At 34.9% G+C, this 26,652-nt stretch overlaps 1 protein-coding gene across 1 annotated transcript in view; it reads left to right on the forward strand.

Moving 5' to 3' along the window:
* The window catches only part of LOC149087699 (neural cell adhesion molecule 2-like), a 271,875-nt gene that overhangs the window by 112,884 nt on the left and 132,339 nt on the right, over nt 1-26,652 (forward strand). The window contains exon 2 of the mRNA XM_089231589.1: nt 16,507-16,839. Within this exon, the coding sequence (XP_089087715.1) occupies nt 16,507-16,839 (333 nt within the window). The remainder of the gene's footprint in view (nt 1-16,506; nt 16,840-26,652) is intronic.

Raw genomic sequence — 26,652 nt, forward strand, 5'->3', positions numbered from 1 at the left:
TTACAGATGTCTTTAAAGCTATTTTGGTTAAATTTCACGTTTACCGCCACAAGAGTAGGAGGAAGACCTCGGCGCAAGCCATATGTTTTGAAATGGTAGGTTTGACTTTGAAGTGCCATTTTTTGTATATTAAATATGGTTAAAAAATGTCTTTCAGATATGATCTAAAATATCTACAATGCCGGACACTCCTCACAAGGAAAGGTTCCCAAGTTGTCGTGCTCAAAAAATTACGAAAAGGTTCAAAAGTTCGCGTGCATTCATCTCATACCCAAAAAAAACATAAAAACAAAAAATTTAGAGGTGGAATAGAATTATTAAAGTCGCAAAAAATTATTCAAAATAATAATACAGTTGGCTCATTATCTATAAAAATCATCTATTCTTAGCGGTCTATCTCTATCTTGTTGGCGATATCTATATAAAAAAAACTTTTCAACTTTCTTTCTCTTTCATCAGCTTCTCTCTCTCTCTCTCTTCCTTTGTCTGTGCTGTACTTGACCATGTGTTGTTATAATGGCATCACTATTACTCTCTACGGTGGCTCATTTGACCATTTTTGTCGCACCACGGTCATTTTCAGTACACGAGGGCTAATTTTAGACCGGGACCTACAATTTATTGCCGATTCCGAACGGCAGGCTTGTTTTTTATGCTCATCGAGAAATTGGTGCGCTAACCCATCGATGGGGGACTCCCTGCGGTAGCAATGTTTTGCTGCGGTCAAGTCGAAGTTGTTTTTTTTTTTGTACCCTTGTGTCAGGAAAGTTTTCTGACAAGGACGAACCGGGTTTCGAACTCGCGACACCTCTAAATTTCCTTTGGTGCTTCAGGCGAGTACCTTATCGACCTGGGCTACCGCATCCCTCTAGGGTTGCAGGATTTTTAATTCATTCTTGGTTTATATTGCCGTCAAAATGTTATTTAATTTTTTTTGAGTGATAATAATTCCACTTGATTTTATTATTTTATTTTTTTGTTGATATTTAAATGAGTAGAATCAGTGAGAATTTTTTCATAACTTTTTGACAAAGTCACCTTGGGACCCCTTTCCTTCGTCATATTTATTTTACTTCACTGTTTCTCTAAATGGGCATCGCCAACCTTTGTTAGACAGGCACGGCGAGCTTCCGACATTGATTTGCATGCCTATTCATGCTTTTACGTGGTTCTTTCATGGCCCCCACAACCTGGAATGGGGCCCTTAGGCTGGGATCTTCCACGGGCCCTTTTATAGTTAACTTATAGCATGGAAAAGTAAAAAAATGATGATAATTGTCCGGGCCCCAGGGCTAGAGTCCTGTCATCCCCGCCATTGTGGAAGCCATGGGTACTTTTATACATATTGGTGAAAATATCTACAATATATAATCACTAATTACAATCTCTAACATATTAATCAATAATATACCGATATCTTTATCGCAATTTTGAGCCAGTGGGATTACTACCACTAAAAAGTATGAGGAAGAATTTGGCTAGTTCTATTCTGCTTTTTTCTAGTGGCATCGTCTGCATTTTAAATATGGTTTAAAAAAAATATTCCAATGTGATAAAAATATCCAAAATGTTGGACACTCCCGTAGATACATTTTGCACTGGATCAATATATATTTTTTTATCTCGCGTAACAATGAAAGTCACTTGTAAGTCACTTTTTCTGCACATCGAGAATATGATGTATATACTTTAAAAAAAGAAGAGTGAAGAAAAGAAGAAAAAATCGCATTTCATCGATCAATTTCATCTTCCACTAACTTCGGCATTGAACATACCATGAGAATTTTTCACAGTAACGAAACTCTGAGGGTTCCGATTTCAGAATCAATATTTCGATGGAAGAGAAGCGACCAATTTTTTTTGTTTGGCCCTGCGTTGAAGAATAAGTGGGAAAAAACGAGGAGATAGGAGAAAAAGTCTCATCTCCGAGGTGATGAAAGGGACGCTAGCAACAAAAAAAAAAACACCATAGGATATATATGTGAAAGGTCGGCAGCATAGGAATCAAAATGACTTGGACAGCTGCCAGTTGTATCTCAACTCACTACGGAGGATTTACACGGAAATCCTCTCACTTTCTCACACACTCTTTCAACTTGCAACACGCACATTTCCTAAGTGTAATGAGAGATACACTCCAAATATTGCACCTCCTACTATAACCATCCTTTTCGTGCTCTTTGTTCTGGAAAGAATAATCCATCAAGGATTTAAAGAGTATCCATTCCTACTCATGTTACCAGGAGAATGTATCTTTGGGAGAATCATTGCAGCTATTTTGTCGATAACCAGTTCCACATGCCATCCATTGTATTTTCTACGTATTCCGTCGTACTTACGCCATTGAAATGAATTATTTGATGTGAATCTGTGTGGTAGCTTCCCATCTATACACGTGCATAAATTTATTGTTTCACATCAGTTCACTGGAACTGTCTTTCGATCGTGTTTGCTTTGTTTTTGATAAGGAAATTTTATCATTGATCGTTTTTCTCGCATCTAGGTATTTTTCTGCACACTAGGGCTAACTAGAATGAAATTAGACGTCATCTGGTAGCGCGTATGTTTTTCATGCTCCACTTTGAAAAACCACTTTAATATACATTGCTCAAAATCACTTTAATGTACATTGATGAAAAATCACTTCTAATATGCATTATTGAGTTATCACTCTAATATACATTGCTAAAAAATCACTTTCAATATTATATTGTTGAAAAATCATTTTCGATAATACATTGTTGAAACAGTACTTTCATTCTTCCATTGTTGAAAAAGAACTTTCGCTCTTTCATTGTTGAAAAATCACTTTCACTTTTTCATTGTTGAAAAATCACTTTCAATATTATATTGTTGAAAATCACTTTCAATATTATATTGTTGAAAATCACTTTCAATATTATATTGTTGAAAATCACTTTCAATATTATATTGTTGAAAATCACTTTCAATATTATATTGTTGAAAATCACTTTCAATATTATATTGTTGAAAATCAATTTGAATATTATATTGTTGAAAATCACTTTCAGTATTACATTGTTGAAAAATCATTTTCGATAATACATTGTTGACACAGTACTTTCATTCTTCCATTGTTGACACAGTACTTTCATTCTTCCATTGTTGACACAGTACTTTCATTCTTCCATTGTTGACACAGTACTTTCATTCTTCCATTGTTGAAAAATCACTTTCGCTCTTTCATTGTTGAAAAATCACTTTCCCTTTTTCATTGTTGAAAAATCACTTTCAATATTATATTGTTGAAAATCACTTTCAGTATTATATTGTTGAAAAATCATTTTCGACAATACATTGTTGAAACTGTACTTCCATTCTTCCATTGTTGAAAAATCACTTTCAATATTATATTGTTGAAAAAATCACTTTCAATATTATATTGTTGAAAAAATCACTTTCAATATTATATTGTTGAAAAAATCACTTTCGCTCTTTCATTGTTGAAAAATTACTTTCGCTCTTTCATTGTTGAAAAATCACTTTCGCTCTTTCATTGTTGAAAAATCACTTTCGCTTTTTCATTGTTGAAAAATCACTTTCAGTTTTATATTGTTGAAAATCACTTTCAGTTTTATATTGTTGAAAATCACTTTCAGTTTTATATTGTTGAAAATCACTTTCAGTTTTATATTGTTGAAAATCACTTTCAGTTTTATATTGTTGAAAATCACTTTCAGTTTTATATTGTTGAAAATCACTTTCAGTTTTATATTGTTGAAAAATCAGTTTCGCTCTTTCATTGTTGAAAAATCACTTTCAATATTATATTGTTGAATATCACTTTCAGTATTATATTGTTGAAAAATCATTTTCGATAATACATTGTTGAAACAGTACTTCCATTCTTCCATTGTTGAAAAATCACTTTCGCTCTTTCATTGTTGAAAAATCCCTTTCGATATTACATTGTTAAAAAATCCTTTACGATATTACATTGTTGAAAAATCACTTTTGATATGACAATGGTTAAAAGTCTCTTTTAATATACATACCCTTTCGATATTATATTGTTCAAAAATCATTTTCGATATTGCATTGTACAAACATCACTTTCGTTCTTTTATTGTTGAAAAATCCCTTTCTATATTACATCATTGACAGATCACTTTCGATTTATTACATTGTTGAAAAATCATTTTTAATATACATTGTAAAGATAATATTGAATATGCATTGCGTAAAGATAATGCTGAATATACATTGTAAAGATAATATTGAATATACATTGCAAAGATAATACTGAATATGCATTGCTGTGCGAGAAGCTATTTAATGTACATTGTTGCGATACTATTGGATACACATAGTAAAACCCCCTTAACGGTCACCCCTCTTCAACGGCGAAATTATAATTTCTCTTGTATAATAAGAGCATGCATTTAAAACCCGTGATTCACGGCAACCCTTCTTTTACGAACGTCCGGCCAGTGCCAGCAAAAGAGAGATTTTAAAGTTTATTTGAAAAAATAACCATAACTTCGTACAGAATCTCGGTCACGTGACTCAATCAAAAAAAAAAATCTAATATGCTCTGTTTATGTATATTCCGAAGGTTGTTCTACAACATAGTATTAAAAATGCAGTAAAGACAATAGATACGATCCCGTACTGATTATTTTTTAAAAATTCCAAGAAATACCGATACTTTTGAATTATCGATTCATTTCTGATCATCGATTCGTTCTGACTCGAAATTTTCACGATTCGAGAGAGAGAGAGAACAAAAACCATTGTTACTTATTTATTTGTTTGTTGGCACAAACAGAAACAGACCACAAATCTCGTCGAAAACAACATTTATTAGGAGAAAAAGTACACAATTCTTGAGTGTAAGTATCGCAGCTGTCAGCGAATCGTGTCGTTGATTAACGAAAATTTCTTCGAAACGAGACGAAGAAAAATCAAGGAAACGTGACCTTCTTCCAAGGCACGTCCCACGTCTTAAGGAAGCAAAAACAAAACAATAAGAAAGTGCATGATGGACATTATATTGTTTTATTGCTTCTTCTCAAACTTTATTTCATTTCGGTCGATTAGTTTCGTTATTTATTGTCTGTAAATATCTCTCTTTTTTTTAAAGTTATAATAACTCAGATATATCGGGAATATGAGTTAAGAGTCTTTTCCGGGAACATTATCAACCTGTTTTCAATGGCGATGATGATTTTCAAAATTACGGATTGTTGAAATATTTCTGTAGTAGAATCTCGACACTCCAAAAGGAACGATGGGCATGTCCACTTGAAAGGATGTCAATTTATGGAGGTTTCATTTGATCTCTCCCTCCCGAGATTAAACATCATTTATGGATCATTCTCATGAAATTAGCCTAAATTTCATGAGAGTCCCCAGCCTAAGTCCCTAACAGTTTGCATTAAGTATATTTGACGTAGAACTTTTTTTTTTTTTTCGTTGCTTTCTATTTATATGCCAGTTTCTGAAAAGTCGCCAGTTTTGATTCTTTCATTAACAGAGATTTAAAATTTGCTCGATTAAATTTTATTTGTTCTTCTCTCCTGGCTGACCATAACCAATTTTGCAAATTTAAAAAAAAATAATAACTTTCTATCCTAAAGCAAAATTTTATTCTTTTGTTAATTGTATATGTTCCTGCCAAAGTTCGAAATTTGCTAATTCGGACAGAGTCGGCCACTTCGGGAGTTGGCCAATTTCGTTAAATATTGACCCTACCAATGTCCGAATTTCGGACAGCGGTGATCCCTGGCTGAAGTTCGAAACAAAAGACATGATTCGGGATCATCATCAACTTGGCGTTTTCGTTTCGCGATAATTATGCCCTCCTTAGTTATGGCTACCCATCAAACCACGGTTAAGATAAAGTAATCATTTTTTTTCTCCAAAATTTGGCAGAAAAACATGTTTACATAAACATTTTTATAGTTCTTTCTTTCAAATTTAATTATTTTTCTCTCGTCACATGGATCCTTCCAAACAAGCTGCTATATATAGGCATGTATCATGCGTTGGCGATTAGAAAAAAAATGTATTTGGCTCCTACCGTGCCATCTTGCATCAGCACATCGAGCTTTGACCAGGAATCTCCGACCACTTCGCGAAACGGCCGGCCAAAGTTCGAATCATTTGTGCACTTTGGACTTTGGTCGCACTTGGGGCTTTTTCAGTAACATATATATTTTGGGATCAGTATGCTTTCATATTTAATCTTTCTTACAATTTCAATCTTTTATCAATAATTTATGGCCAAATGAAAATTTTACCCAGTTTTTTTTCCATTCCTTTAGAAAACATTGGTTCTAGTCCTACAAAGTCAGTTGCCACCTTTAAAATTTTGTGTTAAAAAGGTTAAGAAGAAGGTAAATATCGCTTGAACCTTCTTTTAAATCAATTAGAATTGTAAATTAATTCGCAAGTCAGGTTTATTCAGGAAGAAAAACGGAGGTGAACGTTTTTATTAAATGTCTATCACCCGGCTCCTTTTTGTTTTTGTTTTTTGAGAAATATATAATTCAAAATTATTTCTACTTTTTACTATATATTTCGGTTCAGAGACATCGATTATTTCTGAGAAGTACGTATTTTAAACAGGCGTGGGTTTTGATCAATGTTACAAAACATGCAAAAAAGTCTTTAGAGAATTCAACACAACTCTTCCTTGAATACTGAAATGATGATTCATTCTCATGTTTTTAAAGAATAATTTTTAACATTGTACAGTATTTTCAAACGACGATTTTCCTAAATAGAAAGTATATTATTCGATCGATTTGTTCTTAGAAAATGCTAACAGTTCATCCAGAAAATACAATGCTCATTTCAATGTTGACAATTGATAGATACAAACAATAGTACAGTAATCGTTGATATAAAGAATGATTTTCTTATGAAATGAATTATATACATTGAATTCATATAGGATTATTTTTAAAAATATTACCCTCTTAAAACAATTGTTTCAGATAAGAATATTATTTCCAATGGTATTCTTTCCATTACATTCCTAAATAAATATTTCAGACGTTGCACTTCAATTATTTATCAATAACTCATTTTTAACAATGATTAATCAACAATTTCTATTTCAAACAATAATTCATCATTAATTCATTTTTAAGCTTTTTTTTAACAACAATTTATTTCTCAACCAATTATTCTCATCAGCAATACATTTTTCAATGATATACCAACAATTTATTTTTCTATGATATATCAACAATTTATCCTACAAAATATTACTTATCAACAATTTACAGTGAATAAAATGATTTATCAACCACATCAACAATGTATTTTCAAACGGCTACGATTTCTCTAAATTCCCCTTTCTTGAACCATGCATTTTCAAGCAATGATTCCTCTACAAGATCTTTCATGAATTATTTATTTATTATTTACATTTATATAATCTCAGATATATAACACTGTTATTAGCCTATATATCTGAAGAGAATATAACACAGTATCAGCATTCTTCCACAATATCTTCTTAATAAATATATCATTTTTGAGTAAAATTAGTTGAAACATATTTAACCAATGGCTTCTCAAATATAATTTCTTAAAAAATAATCTCCGTGGAAATTTTGACATCATTCATTCATTGTTAAAAAATTATGTGTAAGCAACGCTTTTAAACCATGTCAAAAATACATAGGCCTATCTAATGTCGCTCGCAAAAAGTGTTAAATTTATTTCTCAAGGTATTGTGAAAATATAATAATAATAATTACTATTATCACAGTATAATACTAATATATAGCCTCATAGGACGTTGCAGTTCAAATGAATCAATTTCAAATTTTCTAAAATTTTCTAAAAAATCTAGCTGACAATGAGAGATGATTGCACGTAGCCTTGTAAAACCGCGAAAGCTATAATCTAAATTGCTCTCCTCGAAAAATACGGGGGGGAGTCATACTAAAAACGACTTCATGAGCTGCATTTTAATTAGCGTGAACAAAATGGGTTTATATTTATAGAGCATCCCGTTTCAGGTAAATGTTGCTAAAACTGCTATTGAGTGCGAAAATTTGGCAATTTCACAGAATTTCGGGTAAAACGAGCGTCTCTAATTAGGATAACTAACTCGTTGGAACTATGAGAGAATCAAGTATTCCATTTGTGTAGCTCTTTTTTTTCCTTTTTCTGGTGTGTGAAAATTCCAAGAACTCTCCTGATAATTATTTTGCGTTCAGAGTATGATTTGCTCGTGAGAAAGTATTAATTCCTTAGGGGTTTTATTAAGCGTGTGGTTCGAAAATAGTGAATATACAAAATTGAGGGACAGAAAATATGGCTCTGGAAATGCACAAAATCCGGATATAATATTGAAAAATTCTGGAAAAAAACTTTTAAAAACCTAATGTACGTGTTACGGCGAGCGTGGTAAATAGGCAATTATTCATAATAACCGGTTATTATGCATAATCAACAATCGTTTCAGTTATTTTGACAAAATTAACGCTTTTACCGGTGATTATGCTTTACACAGTGGAGTCTTTGGTTTGAGAAATACTTTAAAAATTACCACTTTTACCGAAATGATGCATAATATCTAAGCGTCGTGAGATAAATTTGATTAAATACTGTTAAAATTATCAATTTTACCGGTGATTATGCGAATAACCCAAGTGTCAGTGAATTCTAAAAAGTGCCAAAAAAATTATCACCTTTTCATCGGTGTTTACACATAGTACCCAAGTTCCGTTGGTTATAGTTAAATCAGAGTAAATGAGTGTTAATAATCATGTTAAATCAGTGTTCATTATATCGGGGAACAATCATAAAAATTTTTAAATCAGAGTACATTATATCGAGATCTGGTTGTAGAATAAATAGAAGTTATATAGAAGTTAACCCTATCGACGGCTCAGGGTCAAACTAGGGTCCGATTTTATAATTCGTTAAAGAGGAGTTTGTTAGTTGTATTGGGGTCTGATTGCATAGGGGAAAAAACTGGTAAAAATTTGTTAAATCAAAAACTTGTTAAATGAGAGTTCGTTATATCGGGGTGTGACCGTAAAATTTGTCAAAAGGGAGTTTTTTACATCGAGGTACGATCGTGAAATTTGTCCCATCGTAGTTCGTTATGAGGAGATTTCCGATTTCAGAATTCGTCGAATAGGAGTTAATTTTAGGACTAATTTTAGGAAAAATCAATTCATTGTATCCGGTCAGAGTTCACAGTATCCTTAAAATCAGAGCTCATTATATCCGGTCAGAATTCATTGTGTCTTTAAAATCGGATTTCAATACGTCCTTAAAATCGGAGTTCGTTATGTCCTTAAAATCGGAGTTCGTTATGTCCTTAAAAACAGAATTCATTATATCCGGTCAGAGTTCGTTGTATCCGGTTCAGACTCTGGCTCATATAAGTACGGTAATCTAAATAATAAATTCCATCACGGCAATGGGACCGATTTATCATATTTATCCGAACTTCATATAGTTCTGAAACGCGTATAGCCGTGTTCGTTTTGGAATTTTGGGTAAACCCAAACGCCGACTATTTAATCGTATTATCAAACCCAAAAGGTAATCCATTTTCTACATTATTTATTGTTCACTAATAAGTAACTATGTTCATTAGTATTCATTATAAACTTGCAGTGTATCAACCAGTATTGGTCGCTAGACCCCCTTGGCTGATTCTTTTTGTCTCATCTTGTATTTATGTAACAAAATGAAACAATAAACTAAACCGAATTGAAAAAAAAAGAATGGTGATCATGCATAATAACAGGCCAAATACGATAAATTTAGTACGATTCATCATTTACCAACGACGCTTGGATATTGCGAGTAATCGTCGGTAAAAGTGCTAAAATTAGTGAAATTTACCGAACTTACCTAAATGGTCAGCGATTATGCATAATAACCAGATTATCACATCCACTGTATAATATATATATCGGTTTTACTCGATGGCAAAATGTGGAATAAATCAACAACTACCACTACACCCTACTTTAAATATCCTTTTAATTTTTGCTCCCCGGAGTAAAGCCCTGTTGATATGGATAACGGCATTTTCGGGGCCGTTATCGCACACGAACGTCATTTTCCCCCGAAAATATCAGAGCTGATAAACTGAATATTTATGTCCCCAATGATATGAGCAGTTTTATTTTGATGACATAATTTATATTGGCGTCGACTCTAGATTATTTCTGGCGTTTCTTTTTATTTATACTTGTATTTTATTACAAGTTGAGATGCAGTTATTTTTGCGAAAATGTGATCAAATTTATGCCTGGGCAATAGTCTGATTTTCCGATAAGATCTTCAACAATACAAACCTTTTAATGTGATTGGAATTTATCCATTTGTTTTCCGCATTTGATCTTACTGCGTTTAATAATTAATAAGGCATATCAACAATCGTTATCGACCGCAAATGTATCAAGGCTGGACACTATTAAACCAAACGTGCCCCCGCGTTAATATTCGCGAGGAACTTAGAACGTACAGGGGATGCGCTGGACAGCAAAAGAAAAATAAATACATGTGGACAATATCCGTGGTAGAACACATGTTGGTATCACAGATCCTCAAAATCAGACAGAAATTGTATTAATTTAAACAATCAACATGTTTCATATCTATATATAAACTTGGTTCGAAATATTGCATGCTGGACAAGAAGATCATAACATAAAATATATACGAAATAAAATGGTGCAAAAACACTGTACGAACAATTAAATTTGTGAATTGCTCCATAGCATATACTATGGAGAATTCTTTTTGCATAGCTGGTGCAAGACAACACCGTACAGAACAGAAATACAGTCGAATCCCGTTTTAACGAATACCGTTATAGCAAAAATCTCGTTTTAGCGAACAATTTTCTAATCCCCCAGATTAAGTTCACATAAGAATGCTAAAACCTGGAATTCCTTTGTAACGAACTCCGTTATAACGTAGTTCGTTATAGCGTAATTCGACTGTAAAAGAATATACGTCATTAAAAAGCTCACTTATATATGCGAATTGGTAGGGAAAGTAACACAAAGCTAAGGGAAGTTGCACGTAGGGAGCACATCCTAGTCCACGTAACTCAGTGATGACAAGGGAAAATAATGCACATCCCAGTTCATCATCAACTGGATGGGGGGAGGGAAAAAACATATCCCAGCCCAGTGTTTCCTCCACTCGCTTGATAAGCCTTCAGCCGTTCTATATGCACAAAGGACGCTTGGAATTATGGTGTTGCTTGCGTCAGAGGTCGTAACTAACGCTATTTTGTGCGTCATTTTTAACAATGAGAAATGATTTTTGCTGAAAAAATTAAATCCAGTAATTACATAAATGTTGCATTATTTTTCGGGCGTGTATTGTTCAAAGCCACACGCCTGACCGTACGTGTAAATTTTTGAATATTTGGTCATCCTGAAATGTAATACCATTAGATTTTTTTCATAATAACATCTACCCTCAAATATAATTTTTTTTCTACAAAAAAACAATCTTTACAAAAGCCACGAGAACGTCACTTCAAGCTACAGTATTTTCAGATAGCACGGAGGAAAAAAAAAAAAGCCTCAACGATTCCCATTCACGGTTTTTATGTCTCTTCACGTAGGAATCAATGCGGTCAATCTTCCAGAAGGCCACGGTCAATCTCAATTGCCGCCATTCATGTCCAGAAAATAAAGAAGAAAAAAAAAGAGACGACGGAAAACTGCACCGGGCAAAGAAATGAACCAGAAGGCCCGTAAAAAAGAAATAGAAAAGACCTATAATAATAAGAAGAGTAAAATCTTGACAAGCTGCGCGAGAAATTCGATAAACGTAACGTCTCCATAAACGAAAAAATAATAATAATATAGAAGATTCTAGAAACTAGAAATGAAAGGAAAAAAAAAAAATACTCGGTATATAGGAGACATTTTTACGCATTCGAAATCGAACTAAAAAGAAAAATATATATATTTGTGGAAACAGATTTGCGGAGGTACAATCAGGTCTTTCCAAGTTATACAGTAGATATCCCAAGAGAAGATCTGCGATGCAAATTAACTAGCTGCCACAGGAAAACCAAAAAGATTTATGAATCTTCATTTATATATATATATATATATACTTATACATTTTTACCTTTTTTTGCAATTCCCAAAGTGAAAAACCTGATGGTGGAAAAAAAAAAAATCACATATATTCCAGGAAAAAAGCAGTAAAGATTTCCTTAATTCCTTGAAGGGATTTAGGAATTACCGAAGGGGGGAAAAAAATATGAGATCGTCAAGAAGAAGGAAAAGAGATATTTCTTAGGATTTTTCGAATGGAAATGGGCTCTTAGGAAAAAAGAAAAATACGTATATACTGAGAGATATGGTTATTGGAAAGTTACCGGAAGGTAGAGAGAGAGAACAAAATAAACCTTAGCGAGCCGTGATAGAAAATATACACTATCTATGTATGGGAATGTGGTGCGAGAAAAAATCGTTTATTCGGCTCCAATATTTATGTTTGTTCCTTTTTTTTCCCCTAAATTCCAGGTGAAGGCTGAATATCTCTAGTTATTTCGGAATGATATTCTAGATGAATCCTTTATAGACGGCTTATAATGTATGCGTGTCGTTAGTTTTATTTTAAAATATTTTTTTTTGTAATGCGTGGAAAAGGTAGCGTATCTTTACCTCAGCTCTGGACTTTGAAATCATCAGTTTTCATTACCACGCAAAAGGCTCACTGGAGAAATTTGAGTACGATTTAAATTTTTTTTTTTTTCAATTTTATTTTAGGCTCCTTCGCTGTGCCAGGGTTTACCCCAGATACTGGATAAGTGACAAACAATCGTAATGTAAACATGTCCGAAACGCATTGTTTGGGAACAACGGCAACCAAAGTGTAAATGATCCATAAGTCATCGATGAGGCCCAGGAACCATTGTTGCCCGACAGTGTTTTTTTTTTTCCTATTTCGGGAATTTCCCCAGCTCTGACGAACTTTTATAGTATTCTATAGTTCAACTCGGGTCCCGTTTGGTTACATATTCAAAATTTGGTGACGATCGGTCAAAAATTGTATATTTATATAGAGTATATGCATACACACACAGACATACGGAAAATCTATATATATGAAATTGATTTTCTGTCTGTATGTGCGTGTGTATGTTCTCTATACAAATTTACAATTTTAAAAGTATCGTCGATAAATTTTGCATATATATACTAAGCGGGACCCGACTTGAACGATAGGCTACTTTAAAAGTTCGTCAGAGCTGAGCAAATGCCTCAGATGGGCAAAAAACTGTCGGGCAACAATGGTTTGAAAGCCTCAACAATCACATTCGGAACGTTTACTTTGATTACTGGGGTTCCCTAACAATGCGTTTCAGACGTACATATGCCTTGGCAATGGTTTTTCACTTCTTTAATCCAGTCAGAATAATAGTTTATGCCTTTATAATGATTTCTCACTTTTTCAATCCTCCCGGTAGTTGAAGAAAACCCGAGCAGTGCCAGGTATTATAGCTAGTCAATTATATGCATACATTCTTCATATACCAGGAGCATAACAGACGCGACAAACCATTGTAAACTAGTAAACATGTCTGAAACGTATTGTTTGGGAACCACGGTAACCAAAGTAAACATTCCATAGTTGCTGTTGATACCCCTGAGCCATTGTTTCCCGACAGTTTCTGCTCCTTTCGGATAGTGTTCTCCAGTGCGCGTGTGTGTGTGTGTTTTTTTCCTATGAAAAATCCGATTCGTTGAGGAAGGCGCATGTGAATAGAATTTGATAAAATGATAGGTATCGATTCTTAAAATGCAATGTTATGAGAATGTTCTGGATAGCGGTCCATTTGATGTGCCAATTTCTGCTGTAAAGATGTTTCTGTCTCTTTGATTTTAGAGGTACCATTTGACCAAAGTTACCGTTATGCGGCGATTTACGTCTTACTGACTCGATTGCCTGCATCGTAGTAAAATTCGTCGGAAAGAAATTTGTTGTTCTGCGAATAATATATATGGAGTATAGTATATATTGTGTGTTTATATAATATATAGTACAATCGCCAAGTATTTTACTTTTATTTCATGTAAGTATTGAATGTTTTAAGATACGAATTTTGCACTCACGATACTTCAATGGACCATAATGACATTGAAAGGCAAAATATAATTTTGCCACGCAGTTTTATCTTCATTTTTTTAGTGATGCATAACACATTGCAATTATTCATGACCATTCATGATAAAAACACGCAAAGAAGTAAAATTTTATCAGGAAGTTCTCACTGTCTAGTATCAACAAAGAGTGATTGTTGAGGCGACAGAAAGTAAATATCCAACCCCCTAAAAACTATGTAATAATAATAAAAGACAACAATGAATCTTGCAACAGAGGAAAAAAGATAAACAACAAATCATTATAAAAGAAAAAAATATGTCTGAAAACGCATTGTTTAGAACCAAATCTTGGCATCTTCGTTTTTATCCTCATCTGGGCTGTCATCGCCATTGTCACTTTCAAAGAGGATGTCACCCTCAGTTCCATCCATCGCATTGCTGATGCAACACTTTTCCAAGGATCGGCGGAAACAGAATTCTCTTGTACCCATTAGCACACTATAATTAATTAAGTGCACTCTCACACACACATATGCACCGAATTTTTTTTTGGGGGTATAGAGGTGAGTTCGGACGTCACGTATTGAATTAAATGGTCTTCGTAAGTCATTATATTGGATGAAAAAGTGAATTGATTGACTACCGGTGGTTATAATGGAACGGTTGCAATAACTCATGGTCGTTATGAACAGCGTTGGCTGTATTTCTAAAGAATCAGGTTCTGTTTGATTATTCCCGTCATAGTGGAGGCTCTGTGTGTGTATGTTGCATATTTCGTAAAAGGAGAGGGAAACAAAATTGGCCAGCACTGTGGACGTAGTCTTTGTTACTTCGTTTCCTGTCACAGTGGAGGCGCTGTATATATATTTTGTATGCATTGTGTATTTAGACCATAGTTTCTTAAGCTTTTTCAGCTCATGCCCCCCCCCCCATTAATCACTTTTTTTTTCTCTTGGCCCCCTGTCCTATCCAGTACCCATCTACCTAATCTACCCTCATCCAAGAGAAAAACACTTTCTATTTTTTTTATTATGAATGAAATTTTAATAAATCAGATCAATCTCTGGAATCCTGGCTAGGCACGGATTCAAATGGTGGACTATCATCCCTCCCAGGAGTAAAATTATATGGTAAAAAACGGTCTGCGTAAAATACAGGACGATCGAATGAATCTACATGATAAATCGACCCTCCCAACACATCAACCGTTGCTCTAGCTAACCTCCATATTTAGCTGTAAATAACAGCTTACGCATGAAAATCAGTTCTAGATCTCATACAGTGCAGTCCTCTCCCTCCATCATAGACATGAAGATCCGAATCATACCACCATAGACCCAAGGTTTAAGATGCCCCTTGTTCTATGGACGGATCTAATGGATTCTGAAAGTAGTAATATTTTTCAACCATGTTTCATTTTTGAAGCTTTTGTCTTCGCAGCTCTCTATGACTACTTTCACCACCTGTCGTGGATCAAATTTCTTCTGATTCTCTCTCTTGCGGGCCCCCCTAGAATATCCCAGGACCGCAAGGGGGCCGTATGGCCCCAGGTTGAGAACCATTGATTTAGACCATTCTCAAATCTCTCCCACTTCAACATGCGAACTTCTTCTTACTTACCCCTCAAGTTTTTTCCACACTTCTTTCGAAATCCCTGGCTGCGGTCTCCGGCCCTTTTGTGCCACTGGGCGCACGTGAAAGCTTTTTCCCTAGTCATTGGGTTCAGCTATTAATTTTAGTCAAATGGCTTGTACGCTGCATACATTTTATTGATATCCTCAGTTCAAAATCACATAAATCAAAAAGTTTCGAAAAAATCACTTAGCTTTCAGCGTTCATTGCACAGCCAGAACAGTTTAAAAGACAGTGGGGAAGTTTCATAGAGCAATTTTGAAAAATGCTCGAAAATCAAAATTTTCGTGAAGTGATAAAGCAAAGCACACAAATATTCAGAAAAATTATTCAAATATTTCATTTTCGGACTAACAGCATTGAATTAGTTTCAATTAATTGGCAATAACTTTGCTTCTTGTTATTTTACATATGATAATTGAACTGTTGTGGAAAGCCCTGTATAAAATTAGAGTTGATTCAGTTTTGGATTCTAGGAAAGTTGCACTTTCAAAGGAACACATGAAATCGGTTTCGAAAATTGTTTTACAATTCGTCATGTGAATACGAATGTTATACGTAATTCGTCATGTTATACTCATTTTAAGGCAGGCGCCTTAAAATCTTGTTAAATCATTAACTTCTCTCTTAATATTGGGAAAAGAACCATTAGGATTTCAGAAAGTTTTTTATGTACAACTATGCAACTGTCTTTTTTTATGTACGTAATATAGGGACATTTGAGTTGTGATATATTGTATTTTGTCCCACAATGCTAATGTATTTTGTTTCATTTTGTCTCTCGCAGGTGATATGCCAGTATTTCAAGCCGCTGTTGGCGGCGTCGCTCATCTACCCTGTGATGTTTACCTACCGAGTAGGACTGACACTATCAGCCTAATACTCTGGTACAAGGACAATATCGTGTTGCCCGTTTATACTCTAGATTTCCGAAAACCAAACGATGCGAGGAACTTCACCAACGACGACTTCACGAATCGGGCCAAGTTCGACATAACGAACAGGCCGCCCTTATTGAAGATTGCTCCGGTCAAGGAAATGGACTTGGGTACCTATAAGTGTAGGATCGAATACAAGCGGTCTAGGACTATTACTAGAACAGTCAAGTTAAAAGTTATCGGTAAGTTCATATATTTTCTTCATCAATACAGATAAACCTCTCTATCTCGACACTATTTATACTTATGAAATTGTTAGTCAAGTTACACATTAAATGTGGGTCATTCTCATGAAATGGGACAAAAGATAAAAAAAGAGGCAGGGTTGTGTCGGAAAAATTCGCAAAGATTAATAGTAGTGGCCCCCTTACCCCGTGCTCGCAAGTATCAAATCACTCGTCTCGTTCTCCCTATGAAGACAGCTATCAAGTCGATGTAACGTACAAGCCATTTGACTAAAAATGGATAGCTGAACCCAGTGACCTGGGAGAAAAATTGCACGTGCGCCCAGTGGCACATAAGGGCTGGAGACCGCAGCTTGGGATATCAAAAGAAGTGAGGAGAAGACTTATATGCGAAACGTAAATTAAGTTAAAATTTGTAAGAATTCTGTAATTGACAAAATAATTTTCAAAAACTTTAATTGTTATTTATTGTGAATAAAATAAAACAAAATTTTTGATTTATTGCTATTTGTTTTGTGTACAATACCTGGAAATACTAATTTTTGAATCGATGAAAACTTTCCAACACAGTGATAAATTGCCAAAACGTAGTAAACATTTATATATTTGATTTATCTCGATAAATATTACATTTAAAACTATGAAATTTTTTGCAAACGAATTTCCAAAGCTAGATCTACATTTCAACAACTAGAAGGTTTAGACACAGGAACTGTGCGAAAAAAGTTAATACCTATATTTTGTTTCTATACGACCCCGCAAACAAATTTTGAGATTTCAGGTTATATGAAAACCTTTTGTGATTGAAATTGTGTTTCTAAAGTAAACGGTTACACACAGGGCTATTCACTATGCAAACAATTTGGGACACGCTGTATAGCGTAAGTCTAATTGGAATAAGAAAATTTACGATTTTTTAACACATTAAGGGGTTTGAAAAACCAATAATAAACCTTTGAAAATTTCCTGATTCGCTTTATAACTGTCGCAGGGGAAATCACTAAACCCCCAGCAAAATATCACACGTTTTGAAGAAGAATATATATATATATATTTTTTTTTTTTGATTTCGTGCAGCTGAGAGTGCAGCCTCCATCACCGAGAATAATAATATACAAAACAAGGGGAAGAGAAATACTCTATATTTTTTATTATTTATACTTTACGCATATTCCATTACTACCCCGAAAAGAAGGGGGGATAAACACCGTTTCTCTTCTTTTGTTATCAATCTTTGATGAAAGTTGACTCCGCTCAATGGCAGCTGATCTGACAGGTTGGGGGAATGGAAAACATGTTTGAATATATGATATACAACGTAGTTTCTGGACTCGGCATTGCCAAAATAAGGCTTTAACCATTTAATTGCGGGGTACCCCGAATGCTATTACATAATAAAAATAATTATCGTCAATATTCACAAAACTATGGGATATTGCATTTCAGGGAATACACTGTATTTATATAACACCTCACATGGTATTTCCCTCCAAAATGCAATGGCTAAAAATCGTTCATGTTTAACTTGGCGAGAAATAGGAGGGATGTGTACTTTCGAGCCATTCTGCTGGTAATTATAAAACTTCATGAACAGCTCACAACTAAAAATATAAATTTTAGCAGTTGCTGAGAAGCATTGAAGAATATAAGAAAAATCCATTTATGCTTGAGAGAAATACATTTTCTTTCTTTCTTGCAAACCGAGCATAACTATCGCCATGAGCAATTTACTACCTAGTGAGTTATGCCGGAAGTGTAAGTGTGTGCAGGGCCGTCTTAAGAGCATCATGGGCCCCCGGGCCAATTGGTTTTCCTGAGGCCCTACCTCGTAAATTCTAGAAAATTTCAACGAATCTCCTTTTTGTGAGGCCCCTCTTCTCCTGTGGGCCCATGCGTTAAGACGGCACTGAGTGTGTGTACCTAACAGTCTGAGTGAGTATCTAGTGTGTTTTGTCTGATTTTTCAGTACCACCATCTATATTTCAGAAGTGAAGTGAGTGAAGTGTGATGATTGAACATTTGTACTGTTTGTAGGACTGTTGCTCTCTATGGCGAGACTTTTTAACGGGGAGATCGGCTCACATTCGTGCCTCGAAGTTCGGAACCACTGAAAGAAATTGCGAAATAGATGATAAAGGAGGCGAGATAATTCCTGATTGCCGAAGTAATAGTCATCAAGTAGGGCGATATATCTCGTCAATACCACTGTAAGCATTAACGATTCACATTTTTCCCTACGAATAATGAAAGCATAAGAAAATGGACGTACAGATTTCATTGTCTATAAATTCAACTATGCAAACAGACGCAGGTAAAATCTAAACTCCATTTTCAACAATTTCCTATTTTCTCAAATATAAGAATTTCCAACATACAATGAAACTAATTCAATCAACTTGAAATAAATTTTACGAGATAGACATGTACAAATTTTCTAACGCCGCGAATGTTGAAACTTAGTTAAGCTCGCATAGTCATATGCGTACACAAAGGTACGCTTGCATATCCAAGCAGCCACCGATTCAGAAATATCCAAAAAGCACGGTTTATTTTAAAGAAATGCTTTACAGATTTCATGAGGAACAATAGACATATTTTGAAAACTAAAATATTACATATACAGTTCATTGTTTTGAATAAAACTTAAAATTCTTCGTGAATTGAAAGGCTTTGTTGAATTAGTAGTGAAAAGATTAAAACACACCAAATGAAAATAGTGGGTGGGAGATATACTTCCATTCATTCAAACTGGAAATAATAACAAATGAAAAGAGATGTATAATATGAAAGTATCTATAATCCTTGACGAAGCAAAGTTTCCAGAAGAGAGCAGCAAAGATCCCCTGACTTTTCTTTCCGATCTGAAAGAGGGACTTAACATCAAAAAAGACGTCGGACGCTTCGCAACAAAATGAACATTCTGTCGTGCTCACGATACATAATAACCGGAGAAAAATCAATCCAAGTCCCGCTGAGTTAGCAGTTTCCAGAACGCGATGGGGAAGGGACGAACGATGAAAGGGAATCATCGCCGTATTCATATATTACCTGACACTTCCCGTCACCACCATCCACTTACAGTAGACACAGCTCTAGACACTCATCACAGCAACAATTAATTATCAATTAACCGGGCTTTTATTCCTCGACTAATTTCAACTCTCCGCTGAAAAGATAAAAGTTTTAAACATTCAGCTCCTCTCGTTCTCAGAACAACGTTATGTATATAATAAGACGGTGTTGAGAAGAGGGAGAGTTGATATATTTATGGAAAGCACACACATACACACCACGTGTTCATGATGTTAAGCGACATTTGTTCTTAAACGTTGGTAATTAAAACTACCGTCTCACTTCTCTCCAGTGTCACATCCTCTCTCTCTCTCTCTCTCTCGCCATCTCCCATCAACAGAGATAACCTACGGCGGCTTTATTTTAATTAAGTCTTATATTCAATCGAGCAATTAAACCTCAGGTTCAAAAATCCTTGCCGTCGAAAATCTCGGGCAAAGTTTTCTTTTTTCCTCGTTTGATGTCGAGCTAGTTTATTAAGAATATCTGTATGCATATGATACCACACACACACACACACACACACAAGCGCGCCGAATATGTGTGTGTATCTAGGAGTAGCAGCGGCATCTGCTTCAAGTAAGTTTGCTTCTCAGTTTCGAGAGAAAATGGAGCATCTTCGACAAGAGTTTCTATCCAAACATTTCTTGGATTGCCGATAGGAGTATGTATATGCTTGGCTTCCCATGCATTTTCCTCGTGGGAATTGTAGAGAAAGAGGGTATTTTTGTTTCATAATAAACATCTCTTGAAGCTGCACGTGTACGTTCCCTTTACCTCTTTCAGTGTATTTTCGTAATACTTGACTTGAATGCAATTTTTGTATTTTAATTGAAAGGAAAAGATATTTCAGAGTTTTCTCCTGTAATTTTTTTTTTGTTATTTAAAATTGAAGCGCGAAACTCTCTCTCTCTCTCTCTGTCTCCCCTGAGAAAGTTTGACAATCGAAATTAGTTCGAGTCATCATACAGCATAACCGATATGAGACTGTTCGAAAAAATAGAAGAGAGAGAACCCAATATAACAAACTTCCAAGTTTGACAAGGCTTTTGAATATTACTTAAAATGTTTGTCCATGGGTCTTTGATTAAAAAACTTTCTTCTGAGACTAGTGATGACTCAAATGCCATAAAATCTAGTAAAGGCATTTACAAATCAATCACGAATGATTGTGTCAGAATTTCTTCCGTATTATCTGTGGATGCAAATATTATTAGTGCAAAAAAATCTATTTTCAAATAGTTTGCTTCTCAGTTCCGAGACAAAATGCAGTATCTTTGCCAAAAGTTTCTATCCAAACATTTCTTGGTTGCGGGTAGGGGTATGTATGCATGGCTTCTCCTTCATTTTTCTCGTGGGAATTGTAGAGAAAAGGGATATTTGTCTCATAATAAACATCTTTTGAAGCTGCACGTGTACGGTCTCTTCTATGTGTTTTCCTAAATAATTGAACGCAATTTTTTGTACTTTGATTGAGAGAAAGATATTTCAGAATTTTATCTTATATTTATTTTTATTATTGTTCAAAAATGGAGCAAAAAGTTTGACAATCGTGTGAAGAAGTTTGGACAATCGAAATTAGTTCGAGTCATCATACAATATAACTGATACGAGACTCTTCCTTGTGCTTGGAGAGAAAATGTTTCTTACTCTTCTCTATGTTTGAGACAAATCTCGTGATGTTATTTTCCTGAAAATGTCTCGAACTGGGGTATCTTCGGCAATTATTCTATTATAACACTTCACGCATAGTTAAAAAAATTAATTGATGGCAGACAGAGCAGCACTACAAATAAGAAAAATTACACAGAAACAAACTTCACGGAAAGTTCACTACAGTACTGACACATTCCAATTTGTACCAATTCATTAAAGTTCCGCACAGGAATATGGACTAGAAGCATTTAATATACTTTGCGAATTAATGATTTTATTTTATAACTTATATCACCATATAAAATATTATGGGAATGCATAAAATTTGCGAATGCATGAGTTATGGAGCCAAAATTTAAAGAAATTGCCTGTGAGAACAAAGATAATCCAATGTCGTAAGAATTAGTAAAGTATATCTCCAAATCGATCACAAATGATCGTGTCAAAATTTCATCCGTAGATGCCAATATTATTAGTGCAACACCAATAAACAAATTAATAAAAATTTGATTTAAGTAGTTTTCTTCTCAGTTTCTCCACAGAAAATGGACCATATTCGACAAGAGCTTTCATCCAAATTAGATTGCCAATAAGAGTATATACGTATGATCTCCCATTCATTTTCCTCGTGGAAATTGTCGAAAAGAGTGTATATGTCTCTCATAAAATAAAAACATCTCTTGAAGCAGCACGTATAGAGGTTCTCTTCACCTCCTCTGTGTGTTTCCCTAATATTTGACTTGAACGCAATTTCTGTATTTTAATTGAGAAGAAAAGATATTTCCGAGTTCTCTTTAATTTTTTCATTGTTCAAAAGTGAAGCGAAACAACTCTCTGAGGAAGTTTGACAATCGAAATTAGTTCGAGCCATCATACAGAATTACCGATATGAGACTTTTCCTCGTGTTCGAAAAAAATACAAGTTTTTTCTCCGAAAACTCAATATAACAAATTTTCCAAGTTTGACAACATTTTTGAATATTGCTTAATATATTTTTGTGCGGGTCTTTGAGACTTTTCAAAGAAAAATATTTTTGAAAGATCAAAGTTTCTTGAACTGAAGTAAAAAAAAATTAGAAATGATCTCATATAGGTGAAGGCATTTGTGACAAATCCTATGATGTCCTTTTCCTGAAAATGTCTCTCGCATTGGAATATCTTCGGCATTTCATAGGCTTTGCGACCAACGATTATTGACAATTTTATTTTATTTTAGCATGTATAAGGAATAATAAATATGCATTAAAGGTTGTGAATGGATGCTTTGGAGAACCACAACTTAACGGGCTTGCTTATAAGGATAATGATGATCCAATGCCATAAAAATTAGTGTTAGTCCGTTGTAATGACAGTTCACGATCACGAGGGAAAACGGACTTCTGGTTATAAGCGAACATCCGTTTTTTGTTTTCTTTGTGAGTTGTTAAATAATTTTAAAACCTGAGCAGCAGTTTTACACAATTATTGTAAGAAACTGCTGCTTTATCTGCATTAAAACGTTTCTCTGATCGTTTTGTTCTAACATATGGAGGTTTTTGTACTGACACTTCTCAGACGCGCGCCCATTCTAATAAAGGTATTTTGATGAACTTGGCATCTTATATATAAATGAGAAAGTCTGTATGTATGTATGTTTTTCCTTCATTAACAATTAATACAAATTAACAATTAAATTAATACAAATTAACAATTAAATTAATACAAATTAACAATTAAATTAATACAAATTAACAATTAAATTAATACAAATTAACAATTAAATTAATACAAATTAACAATTAAATTAATACAAATTAACAATTAAATTAATACAAATTAACAATTAAATTAATACAAATTAACAATTAAATTAATACAAATTAACAATTAAATTAATACAAATTAACAATTTTAGATCGATCGTCGTCAAATTTTGCATATATACCAAACGAGACCCAACTTGAATGATAGGTTACTTTAAAAGTTCGTGAGATCTGGGCAAATTCCCGAAATGGGCGAAAAACCGTTGGGCAAAAATGGTTTCTGCCCCCTCCCTACAACAATCCCTTTCGAAATGTTCACTTTGGTTACCGTGGTTCCCAAACAATGCGTTTCCAATATGCATATGCCTTTACAATGGTTTGCCTTTTCTTTAATGCTGCCAGTATATTAGTTTATTTCTTTATAATGGTTTGTCACTTTTTCAATCCTCCCAGTAATTGAAGAAAACCGGGGTATTGCCGGGTATTATGGCCAGTATAGAATACTGTATGGGCCATGGAGGAAAAGAAAGATCCAATAAAAGAAAGGGTTAAGATTTTGAGCGCCAGGTGAAAAAGTGGCGATTTTTATATTTTTCCCTGAAATAACGTAAATACCAATTTTCAATGTAATGCATAAACAAAAACAGGCACTACATAGGTCAGATTAGGGTCAGTATGTTTTAACTGACACTACTCCGACCTATGTACCGCCTGTTGCTGGGGGTGTATTTCATTGGAACTTGGCATGCACGTTATTTGGATCACACGGGAAAAAATAATTGCGTAAAAAGCGCCTTTTTTTCACCTGGTGGTCAAACATTGAACTGTTATTTATCGAATCTTGCATTCCCCCCCCCCCCCATGGTCCATAATCCTATATTACCAAGTTTCATCGAATTACTTTCCTCAGAATAGGCGTTAGATACGTCTGAATAATTCATTTATAACCACCCTGTATTTACTACTGAATTAGTCGTTCAAATGGAATTTTTTTTTATCTCTCAGCCGCCTTGAGATATTTGAGATAATAAGATATAATTGAGATATTTGAGATAATAAGATATAATTGAGATATTTTTCGGTAGAATTTCGTATTATCCTAGCAATTTAGTCGACCAACTGAACGATTAAAATTCTCAATTATCATAAATCACTGCTCACTTCTACCTGTTCGTGGATACGTCAACAATTTTCCAATTGTTGAAATTTATTTTAGCGTGATTTTTTCAGTAATTCGGAAAAGACTTTGAGCTGCAAGTTCTGGTAACGTGGTCTCTTAGCCCCCAAGGAGAGACAAAGGTCGAATAAAATCATCGCATGTTTATGGTGGGAAAGCCCACAAATAAGAAGAGGGAATTCAAAAATTAGCTCGGCTATATTCTGTGTTCGTTCTGTGTTAGAAGTACATTAGAGAAATTTTGACGAGGCGAATGTGCCATGATAGGAGTCATCATGTTCAATTCTTGAAAAGAGTTTTCACACATTTTTAAGAATTTCACTGACGTTATAGCGAATGCTTCTTGATTTTCAATTTGCTATAACGTAATTTTTTCTCTACCTTCAACAGCAGCTATTTGACAATCACTTGCAAATCGCTCGCTATAGTGACAGTTTCGCTTCCAGCAGCACTCGTTATAGTGGGCTTTTACTATACAGGGTGGCTTGTAAGTGCGGCCTTCATCTCGTTAACCGTCCGTCGTAGAGGTACGATTCCAATTCAAAAAATACTAAAAAGGCATTCAAAAGTTTACCTGGACCAGTTTTGAGAATGAAAATACAGTGTGTCGCAAAATAAAAAAAATCTAAATTTTTGTAAGGTCCCCTGGTCCTATAACTTCCAGAAAGTTGTTGCCCTGTATCTTCTGAGGCCAACAGAAAAACATTCCATTCCTCTAAGTGCAATTCACTAAGATATTTGAATTTGAAAATCAAAGAAAAATTATGAAAGAACAGCTGAAACTAACGGGCAAAGCTCCTTTCCCTTATTTATGCTGTCCTTTCCCAATTTTTCTACGATTTTGTGAATTTGAATATCTCAGCGAAAACTACACTTAGAAACACGGATTCTTTTTGTTGGCCTCAGGAAAGACAGGGCAACAACTTCTAATTGGAAGTTAGAGCATATGAGAACCGTATAATAATTTTGTGACACTGCATTTCCGCTCTCAAAACTGGTGCAGGGCAATTTTTGAAGGCCTTTGGAGCATTTTTTTTAAATTGAAACTATACCTCTACGACGGACGGTTGATGAGATGAAGGTCTCATTAGCACTGACGGCGGGCCACAGAGAGCTGTCAAGAAATAAAGCTTTCAAGTGAAATACGTAGGGAATAAATGTGTGCTTATATACTGTCAGAATTCAACTGATGAGCTGTTCAGGGAACCAATCTTAGCCCTTGGCCCGGGGGGGGGGCGAGGGCTTATGTCCAGGGCCTCTACTCTGTAGTGCAAAGCCAGTTTTCATTTCGGTGCCGTCCCCACCACCAACTGTAACGAGAATGGGAAAATTAGTAAAACCACCGCCCTTCCTGGTTTATCGTCAGGTGCAACATACCGCCGCTGTGGTGTTTGAGTGATTATAGCGACGGACTCGCATCGAAAGGTCCCGGATTCGAACTTCACCGGCACTACAGTGATGATCGGCTGAATTTGGTTTTCTGTTGTTCCGAACTTCGAGACGAAAAGAATGCGAGCCGATCTCCCAGTTGAATAATCTCGCCACAGAGAGCAACAGAAGTAAAACGGTTCAAATATTTAATCATTGCACTTCACTCATGGATGGCAGCAATAACAATTCAAAAAACCACGACACTAGTTATTCACTCAGACTGTTGGATACCGACACACACACACTTATGGAGTGAATTAATGGTGCACCTCGCCCTTTCGTAGTTGCAGCCCTGCTCATGTTTATAGGAAGTCAATACATGGTGAGATCTGGTATTATGATTTTCGAGTATAAGTATGTAAATCTCCAAGCTTCTTTGTCCAGCTGAGAGTGGGGCCCCATAACACCACTTTTCCCAGGGAACCCAGGATGGTGAGATGGCCATTCATAGAGCCGTGACAGTAAGATAGCTCGCTCTAGCTCCGGGTAAGCGCGTACCCATGGTGGTGTGTCTTCAAAGGCGATTGTGTAGGTTCGTTAAATCGTCCCGTATTTTACTCGGACTTATTTTTTCTCTCACCATATACAATCCTTCTGGATCCGGGCCTGGCCAAGGGTTGCAGAGATCGATCTTATTTATAGCATTGTTGTTCATTATAAATTTAAATTCAACTAAATTAAATTTAGTATGTAAGAAGGATTTGCCTCCTTTACGAGAGTGGGCACCCCCCC

This window comes from Pholcus phalangioides, unplaced genomic scaffold (assembly GCF_987345545.1).
Source record: "Pholcus phalangioides strain wild (caught in Gottingen) unplaced genomic scaffold, Ppha-v1.0 ptg000004l_1, whole genome shotgun sequence".
Taxonomy (NCBI): domain Eukaryota; kingdom Metazoa; phylum Arthropoda; class Arachnida; order Araneae; family Pholcidae; genus Pholcus; species Pholcus phalangioides.